Raw genomic sequence first — 10,890 nt, 5'->3', positions numbered from 1 at the left:
ACTCTCCTTCATTCATGACGAAGTTGTCGGCCATGTTGTTCACTTCATCGAAACGAGAGCTTTGGATGCTCGCATTTCCGAGGAAGAGCTTGTCGAGTTTATCCCATGCTTCCTTGGCGGTCTTGAGCGAGCGGATATGAGCGCGGTCCTTTGGCGTGACGGCCATGTGAATCATGTTGATGGCGGTGGCGTTGAGTTGGTCATCCACCACATCTCTTCTTGTCAAGCTCTTTGGGTCTCGTGGTGAGTAGCCTTCCTCGATGATGCGCCAAAGCTCGGTAGATGCGCTGCGCACATGTGAACGCATTAAGAATTGCCAATTTTCAAAGTTATTTGACTCAAGTAACGGTGGTGAACCATGCGACAAGATATGTGGCATAGGTATTGGGACGTTTATGGTGTAATCACTTGGTGGTGGCACCGCATGATTACTCCCTAGACGTTCCGCAACCGGTGTCTCATCCTTCCCCTTTGTTGAAGTGCCGGTCTCCCCAGGCCCTTCCTTTTGTGGATCTTTTGTCGATTGCGCGACAAAATCAACAAGAGGAATGGGTTAACTTTTGGTGGGGGGGTCCTCGGAACTTGCCTTAGGATCTACGATAGGGGTCGATTTTTGAGTAACCAACTCCATCATCATCGCCTTCATTTGGTTAACGATGGATGAATCCAATTTCTTGAGGTCATCCAACGTAGCCGTTGTGCTATCGATGGGAGATGATGGAGCGGGTGGCACAAGGGAAGGTGACCCATTCGCCACACCCGCATCTTGTTCGGCCATTTCTTAGGCGGTAAAGCCTGAGCAAGAAAACCTTGCTCTGATACCACTTGAATGGATCGTAGCGAACAAGAGGGGGGGTGAATGGTTGCTACGTCAAGTTTTAGTCTTTTTCAATTGTAGTGCACCGGAAGGTAAAGGTGATTGCTTTAGTGGTGTTGGTGATCCTACAATGATCCTAGAACAAGTGCAACAAGCAAAGGAACAACACAAGATAGTAAGAGTAAGGAGCGGGACAACCGGAGGGCGCGGAGACGAGGCGAGGTTTGTTTCCCGCAGTTCCTCCCACAAAAGGGAGTACGTACTGCGTTGAGGAGGTGCTAGCCTCACACAAGAGGCTAGACGGCCACACCACGAAGGAAGGCCTCACCTTCTTCCTCGAGAGAGCTCAACAAAGGGGCTCCCCTTCTCCACTAAGGCACCGGTCGAGGCGGTGATTCCTTCACAAGGTTGGGGCGAGCTCCACACCACAAGGAGGCTCCCAACAACCCATGGAGCTAGTACAACACCAAGCTAGCCTCCATGGATGCACTTCCTCCAATGTCCCACAATAGGAACCCTAACACCAAGCTCCACTAAGGAATAGCAAGTATTGGTGAAATCTCTCTTGGTAGAACTATAGATCGGGGTCTCCTCAACCACTCCTCAAAATTTGGGCAAGATTGGTTGGATGGTTGGGGAGATCCTCAAGGATTAAGCTCAGCAACAATGGAGGAGAGAGAGAGAAGAGATAAAAACGAGTTGGGGAAGAAGGGGCCCTTAAATATGCTCCTCCAAATCCAACCGTTATGTCCAGTTTTCGCCTAAGCGGTACTACCGCTTTTGGGAAGCGGTACTACCGCCCTGAGTTCGAAATCCACAGATCTGGTCCACGTGGACGCAGAGCGGTACTACCGCTCGCGGTACCGCTCGAGGTACCGCAACAGGGTCCAAACCTTACTGGACTCGAAGCGGTACCGGAGCGGTACCAGAGCGGTACTGCCGTAACTAGTTACGGTACCTGGGCGGTACCGTGGGCGGTACTACCGCTCGTGAGCGGTACTACCGCCCCAGGTACTGCAGAGGTACCGCAACTCGTATTCTGGGTCAATCAGCACAGAACTCAGAGCGGTACCGTGGGGCGGTACCTATAGGGGTAGCGGTACTACCGCTATAGGTACCGGTAGTACCGGCCTGGCTAAAACTGGTTTTCTCCCCTTTTTTCTCTCCAGCCATGTCACCTCGCGATACACACACAAAACCAGAAAACCTATAAACTACGCTTCAGTGTTCCGATCTTGACGTGTCCAGCAAGGTCACCGTGTAATTGCAAATCTAATAATAATACTCAAGGCACACGGTGAGATTACTCAAGTGTTGTCATCAAACACACAAAACCCGGGGTTTAGACTTTGCTCTTTCACCCGGCCGCCGCCCACTCCTCCGTGGCCGCCGCGCGTCTCGACTGGCGCGGAGCCCGACCCCGCTGCCCCCGCCGCCGCCCACCTCGCCGCGCTGCTCGCTTGCGCGGAGCCCAGCCCCGCTGCCCCCGCCGCCGCCCACTCTCCTGTGGCCGCCGCGCGCCTCGCCTGCTGCACGGCGCACCAGATGGGCAGCTGCAGGATATGCGCCACGACCAACGACGTACGCGGCGAGAGCTGGGAGGCTGGGGGCGCCGTGCTTGCCTGCCGCCCTTGTCGCGGTGCTGGTGGCGAGGGCATGCGCAGGCGCCTGCGTCGACCGTGCTTCGGGCCCTCGTCCTCTACAATGCCAGCGCGCCCCGCGGCGAGCTCATCGGCGGCGTTGTGCCCGCCTGCTGCACCAGGGACGACGGGGCGGGGCAGAGCTAGCCGGGGAAGGGCGGAGAACGCCGGGCTGGAGCTCTCCTCGACGCGACTAGTACTATTTGGGTCTTCTGCGTGTTGGGGAGCCGGCGTCCGCAAGCCATCCGCGTGTCCGGCGGACGATCCAAACGGATAAAATGGACGTCCGTTTGGATGTTAGCGTTGGAGATGCCCTAACACCGGACTTCATCAACTGTTCCATCTCTTTCCCACACCGGCTGGGGCGGATCCAGACTACACAATTTTTTTTGCGGTACAAGCTGAAAGTATGAAAAAATAACTAAAAAAAACATACATGTGTTGGCCCAGCCCCACTACGCCGTCGAGTACGGTCCGACGACGATCGACGACGAAGACTTCCCGGCGAGACGACGACCTGCACACACGTAACAAACAAGCCAAAGCTATTTTGCAACAAGCAACAGCCCACGTACAATCAGCTAGAACTCACGCACACGAAAACAATATATCGCCACAGGCTCGTATCGAGCCTGTTGTTTACTTTGTATTGATTCTCGATGTGTCCTTACAAGCCAGGTATGATGCATATATATACTAGGCTAATTCTAATCAGAGTCGGACAGCTAGAGCTAGACTAAACCGACTAGAACTAGAGCCTATACTATACACGCAACGTATTGTACTCGTACACGGAACAACGGCACATGACGCCGTGCCGGCGTCGGAGGTGATTATTGCTAACAATCACCCCCCTAAGCACGATGTGCCCGTCTTCACAGCTTGGACGCCGATCCTTCGTCGCATCTCCAAGAAATTCAGTCGACCCAAAGACTTGGTCAGAATATCTGCAAGCTGGTCATCGGTGCGAACATAGTTGACTTCAATCTTGCTCTCCTCTACACACTCCCGTATGTAGTGATACCGCGTATCAATGTGCTTACTCCTATCATGGTGCACCGGATTCTTGCACAAAGAGATTGTAGACTTGTTGTCAACATTGAGCACCACCCTTTCCGCTTCCTCCTCCTTGAGGTCACCGAGTAGCCTCCCTAGCCACACACCTTGACACGCCGCGGTTGCAGCTGCTATATACTCAGCTTCACGGAAGATAATGCAACTACCTTTTGCTTTTGTGATAGCCAACTTACGATGCTATTTCCAAGGAAATATGCCACGCCCGAGGTACTCTTACGGTCGTCAACATCGCCTGCCATGTCGCTGTCACTATAGCCAAGTATCTTCACCTTCCCCTTCTCCTTCAAATAGACAATACCATAGTCAGTTGTCCCTTTGATGTACCTGAGTATATGCTTCACCGCTGCCCAATGTTCCGTTGTGGGTGCTTCCATGTAGCGACTCACAATGCCAACGGAATAGGCCAAGTCCGGTCTTGTGTTCACGAGATACCTCAAACTTCCGACCACACTCCTATACTCCGTTGCATCAACCGCGGGTGCTTCACTCTTCTTGCTTAGTTTAAGCCGAGGTTCCATTGGAACTTGAGTTGGATTGCAATCTTCCATGCCACAATTCTCGAGTATTCTCTTCGCATATGCCTCCTGGCATAGTGTAATCTCACCCAGCTTTTGTTGCACCTCGATCCCAAGATAGTAGGTCAACAAGCCTAGATCACTCATCTTGAATAACTCCTTCATCTGTAGCTTGAACTTAGCAATCTCCTCCTCATCCGCTCCGGTTATCAATAGGTCGTCGACATAGATGCCAACTAGTAGACGATCCCTTCCTTGACCTCGCTTATACATAGCATGCTCCAGTGGGCTCTTCTCGAATCCGAGAGAGATCAATGTACGATCAAGCTTGATGTTCCACGCCCGAGGGGCCTGCCGTAGCCCGTACAACGCCTTGTGTAGCTTCAAAACCTTGTGTTCCTCTCCTCGCTTGACAAATCCCGGTGGTTGCCTCACATAGACTTCTTCTTCCAACTCCCCATTCAAAAACGCGGATTTCACATCCATGTGATGCAATTTCCAAGATTCTTGAGCCGCGAGAGCGATAATTAATCTCACCGATTCCATCCTTGCAACGGGAGCGAACACTTCTTCGAAATCCACACCTTGCTCTTGCACGTAGCCCTTGGCCACTAGCCTTGCTTTGTGTTTCACCAAATTCCCTTCGGCATCCTTTTTGATCTTGTACACCCACTTGAGCCCTATGGCTTTTTGGCCGTTGGGTAGATCGACAAGCTTCCATGTATTGTTGTCACGGATCGACACCAACTCCTTATCCATAGCACGACGCCAACACTCCTCCGTGTTTGCGTCCTCGAACTTCGTCGGCTCCTCGGTGAGTAAACACCGACCTTGTCCTCTCCCTCGCGCACGCGTTGTGCGAAGGGACTCCGGCGGATACAATTCCAGTACGCTTCGAAATTTTTCCGGAGTAGGCGGACGTCTCCTCGGAGGAGCAGGGATATCTACGGGAGACATCCCTAGAGGCTATGAAAGTGAGCATGGATGCATCGTTGCTGTTGAAGTAGGAAGAGCAGCTAAATCTCATGTTGCAGGGAGAGGGCGTGGAAGCCCAGCAGCATGGTGTCCACGCTGGGAACCAGGAGGCATACGTGGTGCAAACTTACCCAGCCAAGTAAAAGGGCTGCATGGAGGTGCCACGTACGAACTAGAAAAAGGTTCAGGGGTATGCAGACCAGACTCTGCGACAGACGATAGGGAATCGCCAGAAGAAAAGAGTAGCCTAGCTTGGGCTGCACCAGACCGGATGAAAGTTGACATCCTAGTAAGAAATAGGCAGACACGTTACATGTGTCTAGAGCTGATGGAACTAGCTATGCATGAGCTAGCTTGTACGGGGGTGCATTATAGCCAAAAGCATCGGCTAGAATCGCATCCATCAGGCAAGGAGCTAGCTATGCATGTTCCTTTGAATCTCGGGAAGGAAGTACTTCGACGAGATTACAAAGGTGAGTCGCGAAGAAGCGACGTGGGTCCTCAGCTAGCAAGTGAAGGATCCGCAAGTGAAGAAACAAGTGCGACGTCGGGCGCAGAAGAGTACGTCGTGCTATCTCCGACTGCACTGGAGATGAGACGACTACGACCGACACGAGCACGCATGCGACGCGTGTTGAACTACTATCCGAAGAAGGTACTTTGGACGGTGAATAATCTGGTGAAGATGAAACGCAAAAAGAAATATTTATTCATCAAGGTACCGGTGAAGACTGAAGACGCGGATAAGGAGGACTGTCGGCGTGAAGCCATGGAGAAGCCGGCGAAGGTAAAGTCGGTGGCATGGATTCCACGAGGAGCGGCAAAAGCAATGCCGAGGAAGCCGCCCGCGAGAAGCAGCTGGCGCATTTGGGACCCAGGTCGAGGTGAAGTACATGTCGTGCTTAGGGGGTGATTGTTAGGAATAACCACGACCCGGTGCCGGTACGGAGTCGTCCGCTTCGTTCCGTAGGAGTACGACCTGGATACGGATACAAATGTCCTAGTCGGTTTAGTACTAGGACATACTTGTTCGACTCGGTTAGCTGTAGGAGTAGTTTATATATCCATGTAATCTCTCCCTGTAAACCAGAACCGTGAGTTGAAGATTCAATAGAAAGCAAAGGCACGATATGTGCCTGTGGCGATCCAAACGAGTCTTGTGTTGAGTGCGTACGGGAGTAGTACTAGTTAGATTAGATCATCGATCAACATCAACTAGCATCAGCTTGGCTAGCTGAACGTACACGTACGTGCTGGCGCAGCGGGAGTATACGGTACGTGCGTGACGTCTCGTCGGAAATCACTTCATCGTCAGTCGTCGGAAAGCACTCGACGGCAGGAGCTGTGTTTGGTATCAGATCGGCGAGAGTACTGCCGGGGTCTGGACCAACAACATGATACAACTATACTACTACACAATTTCAAGCTGACTACACATGGTTGACGCCACTGGATATGAAGTTTTGAATCATTTCATGTTTCCTGGCTCCGCCACTGATCATGGGAAGGTTTGAATCGTTTCATGTGGTGAGGGCAGCCGGCCGAGCGATGGAGCCATCGAAGGCAGTTGACTTGATAGGCGGAAAAGCCATGCGTGGTTCCGACGTCACTCGTTTAGTCAGAAGCAAGAAGGCGTTCAGCGCTGGCGCCACTCGCATACGCTTCACACAGCGCGCTGGCGCCACTCGCATACGCTTCACACAGCGCCCTGGCGTGCGTTATCACCCAGGCACCCTCAGCCATCTGTGATGGCGTTTGCCCGGCGCCCGTGCGCGGTGGCGGTGCTCGCCTGCGCCGCCGCATTCCTCGTTGCCGCGGTCGGCAAGCCAGAGAACCCCTCCATGTGGGACCGCGACGTGGTACCCGTCTACCTGAGCCCCGGCGCGTCGCCCTACTGGGTGAGCTGCTACGACCGCAGCAACCCGGAGCAGGACACCCTGCCCCCGGCGTGCACGCTCCAGGCGCGCCAGTGCCCCCGCGACTGCCGCGACCTCTGCTACCTGGACTGCCTCACCTGCAAGCTCGTCTGCAGTAAGAACACGCATGGCACTAGTACATTTCATGCTGCATTTCTCTTGCAGTTCTAAGTTTCTGACCGATCGGATCGATGGTGTTGTATGTTTGGTGCTGCGCTGCTTGAATCGGAACCGCGCGATCAACAGTATGTGATCTGAGCGGCACAGAGTGCCACGACCCGCGGTTCGTCGGCGGCGACGGCAACAAGTTCCTCTTCCACGGCCGCAGGGACGCTGACTTCTGCCTCCTCTCCGACTCCAACCTCCACATCAACGCGCACTTCATCGGCAAGCGCAACGAGCGGGGGACACGGGACTTCACCTGGGTGCAGGCCCTCGGCATCCGCTTCGGAGGCCACCGCCTCTACCTCGGCGTCAAGCGGACCGTCACCTGGAACAGCGCCGTCGACCGCCTCGCCATCGCCTTCGACGGCGTGCCCGTCGAGCTCGACGCAGCACCGGCCGCCAGCTGGAGCCCGGCCTCCGCGCCCGCTCTCTCCGTCTTCCGCACCGGCGCGGCAAACGGCGTTGTGGTGCGCCTCGACGGGCGGTTCCGGATCGTCGCCAACGCGGTACCGGTCACCGAGGAGGACTCGAGGGTCCACGGCTACGGCCTCACCGCCGACGACAGCCTCGCGCACCTCAACGTCGCCTTCAAGTTCCACTCCATCAGCGCCGACGTGCACGGCGTGCTCGGCCAGACCTACCGCTCCGACTACGTCAGCGCCGGGGTCGACATGGGCGCCAAGATCCCGGTGATGGGAGGCGCCGGGAAGTACCAGGTTTCCAACATCTTCGGGACGGACTGCGAGGTGGCGCGCTTCGCCGGCGAGGATGCCGGAGAGGTGGGCCTGATCCAGGAGCCGGCCGACACCATGTGCGGCAGCGGCAAGGGCAGCGCCGGGCTGGTCTGCAAGAAGTGAAGTACTATGGCGCGATAGCTGCTTTTGCGTTCTATACATACGTGTCCGCTGCTGCTACATTTGTTAGTAGCGGTTCTACGTTTGGTTTCAGAATAAATCACCTGCTGTCTGGTGATGTTTTGTGTTGGTCGTCGTACCTGACTACTTGTGTAGGGCAACGTTGAAAGCAAAACGATGCTCGGTGTGTGCCAGGCTAGGATAGGATCGGCAGGCATGACGGCTGTTTTCTTTTCCCCTCCTCTTCCTCTCTCCCACCCCGTCCCCTTCCCTTGAGAGTCGCCAGAGATTCCCCGGCTCGCTCCCCGCTCCTCTCCGACGGCGCTGCCGGCCGGCGTGGAGACGGATGCGTAGCACGGGATGTACAGAGTAGCTGTAGATTTAGGTGTAGGCTTACGGTTTGTTTGGTGTTTGCCCAGGTGGCGTATGGCGTGATGCCAATCTGGAGCTCGTTCCCGGCGCCGGCGAGCGACGCTGTGACGCGGAGGATTTGGTTCTCCGTTCGACGTCCATGGAGGGCGGAGGCGGAGATCAAGTCTGGCCGGAGCTCCTTCCCCAATAAGCTCGATGTCTGTTGCCGAGCAGATTCTCGTGGTGCTGTTTCCTCTCTCTCTTCTTCCCATCGAGGTGATGGTGAAGGTGCTGGGCGAGGTGAAGCTCCGTGCTCATCTGCAAAGCTGAGAAGCTCAGCTGCTGCACACTCTGGGAGCGCATCCTCGGCGGCTCTTCGACGGCCGTCTGCCGTCCTGCCGTCGACTCATATGGCCGATTGGCGGCTGCTCCAAGCTTTGACGTCTGTGGCTGGTCTTCGGATCTTGTGCCGGCGTCAGCTCAACCACAACCTCCCGGCCGGCGTGCCAAAGGGGAGGCCCTTCTGCTCCAGCAGCGCGGCGTTCTTCGGTGGCTTCGTCCCAAGTGGTCTCGTCCCCGGCGACGAAGTGGCTGGCCGCGACTGGAAGCTTCGACGCGAGCTCGGTGGTCATGGACTTGATTGCTTTTCCCATCTTTCTTGTAGGGTCTTATTTGTAAAAGAGGAGGACTTAGTTGCAGCTTTAGTTTTCTTGAAGGTCCTCTTCATAATTTGTACCACCGACGATCATCAGTATTAATGCAGCATTGGGTCCTTCGGGACCATTCTGGGTTCAAAAAAAAAAAAAAAAAAAAAAAAAAGATCGGCAGGCATGGCTCGAGGTTCAGATGCATGCCGACCGAATCTTAGCTACTCCTCGTGGTTTGTTTTTCGATAATTAATTACGAATGAAGCTTTTGTACTACTCCTTCCGTTTCGGTATAATCCATATTCTACTTTGCACTAAATTAAATTATTTTAAATTCAACGAAGTTTGTATAAAGATGAACTAACTCATTATATATGTGTCTCTATGTTATCTATATGGGTTTCATAGGTACGTCCGTGAGATGATGTCATCAAGTATTGATGACCATCAAAGTTGAGAAGTGCAAGTTCAAGATAATTGAAGCTTGTAGTCCATTTGGTGACAATGGAATGTGAAGTCGCGTTGTAATAAAGTTGTCCCTAGTGGTGTACGGGGTGGTGGCAAGAGTCTTCCCTAAGCAACAATGATCAAGTACAACATTCCGACTTGAAGGAAGTACAAAGTGTCTTCATTAAGATCAAGGGGGATACACAACGAAAAGGTATATCCGTGCTAGATTTTACTTTTACCGGTATGAAGATGTTTATTGGAAGATCAGTTTATAGGATAGATAGCAATATTATTAAGAGGATATTCCGGTTGGATAAGTTGATCACATCGTCATAAGGAGTGCAATCATTTGCCTAGTTGCATCTTCATATTTTATTGATTCTTGGTGTTTCTATGTGTGAGGGTTTTAAGCTTGTGTCTAGCTTTTGAATAAGTCCAAGTTCATCGAAAAAAGAGTTTGTATGCATCTTCTATTTTTTTGGATTAGAGGTTTTACTGGGTTTTTTTAATCTTGGGAGGCTTCCAACATGACCACTATTGGTATTTTATCTCACTTTAATTACTCCCTCTGTCTATTAATGCATGTCGGTAGATTCGTCTAACTTTGAATGTATCTACATCCTAAAGAGTGTCTAGATACATTTGAATTTAGATAAACTTTTAACATCTAAAAATGGATAGAGGTATTTTTCAGTGCATAAAGTTTTAGATCTTGTTGTTATCTTCAAAACAAGCTCAAGATCATAAAAAACGGAGTTCATATGCAAAAGTTATTGTGTTTTTCATACGGACGGTATTGTTGTTTTGGGGGTTTGATTTCCAGTTTCAATTCTTATGAATTTTGTACCGGACGCTCGGAACTATTTTTGGATTTGATACCAGTTGTTATGAGCAAAACTTTAGCTACTGGCTTATCCTGGTACGAAGGCCAGAAATGTTTCCGGATTATTTACCGGATGGAACAAAAACTGTAACAATCACTTCTCTTGAGGCGTTAACATAGGGTTTTCTTTCCCAAAAGCTCTTGAGCATGAATTTACCCACCATTTTTAACCTCCAAAATCATGAGTATTCTCCAATTTCACCAATGATCATTGCATCTTTTTGAGGTGTTTGGAAGAGGATATGTAGATCTAAAATCCCACCAATCCATTCCTCCACTAAGTGAGGGGAACTCATTGGATATAAATCTTACTCATGTCTTAACTTTGTCCATTGTTCTTCATCTCTAATTCCTCCCTAGCATTTGTTGTTTTTGTGGAATTTTAGAATGAAGGATTTTGAGCATCCTTGGTGGTCTTGCTTTGCATTCTTGATAGTGTTGATCTCTCCATTACGATTTGTTCTAGTGAGCGATCATGAGATTATTGCTCTTGGAAGGCGACCTCCTAGTTAGCTTGGTGTGCCATGGTGACTCTACATGGAAGATTGTGAAGAGGCATATACTTCTTATTTGTGGAGCTTGTGAAGTGATTTTGGACCT

General features: G+C 51.9%; 1 protein-coding gene across 1 annotated transcript; it reads left to right on the top strand.

Annotated features, from left to right (window-relative positions):
* Nucleotides 1-6,772: 6,772 nt before the first annotated feature.
* On the top strand, nt 6,773-7,962 carry LOC124672136. Its single transcript, XM_047208411.1, has 2 exons — nt 6,773-7,055; nt 7,187-7,962. Exons 1-2 carry the CDS (start codon nt 6,773-6,775, stop codon nt 7,960-7,962), a joined length of 1,059 nt encoding a protein of 352 aa, XP_047064367.1.
* Nucleotides 7,963-10,890: the final 2,928 nt, after the last annotated feature.

Source organism: Lolium rigidum, chromosome 7 (genome assembly GCF_022539505.1).
Source record: "Lolium rigidum isolate FL_2022 chromosome 7, APGP_CSIRO_Lrig_0.1, whole genome shotgun sequence".
NCBI classification, from domain to species: domain Eukaryota; kingdom Viridiplantae; phylum Streptophyta; class Magnoliopsida; order Poales; family Poaceae; genus Lolium; species Lolium rigidum.
This window is presented reverse-complemented; position numbering and strand designations above follow the sequence as displayed.

Coding starts and splice junctions, on each gene's coding strand:
- LOC124672136 (XM_047208411.1), top strand. CDS start 6,773: ATGGCGTTTGCCCGGCGCCCGTGCGCGGTGGCGGTGCTCGCCTGCGCC. Junction 7,056..7,186: donor CACCTGCAAGCTCGTCTGCA/GTAAGAACACGC, acceptor CGCGATCAACAG/TATGTGATCTGAGCGGCACA.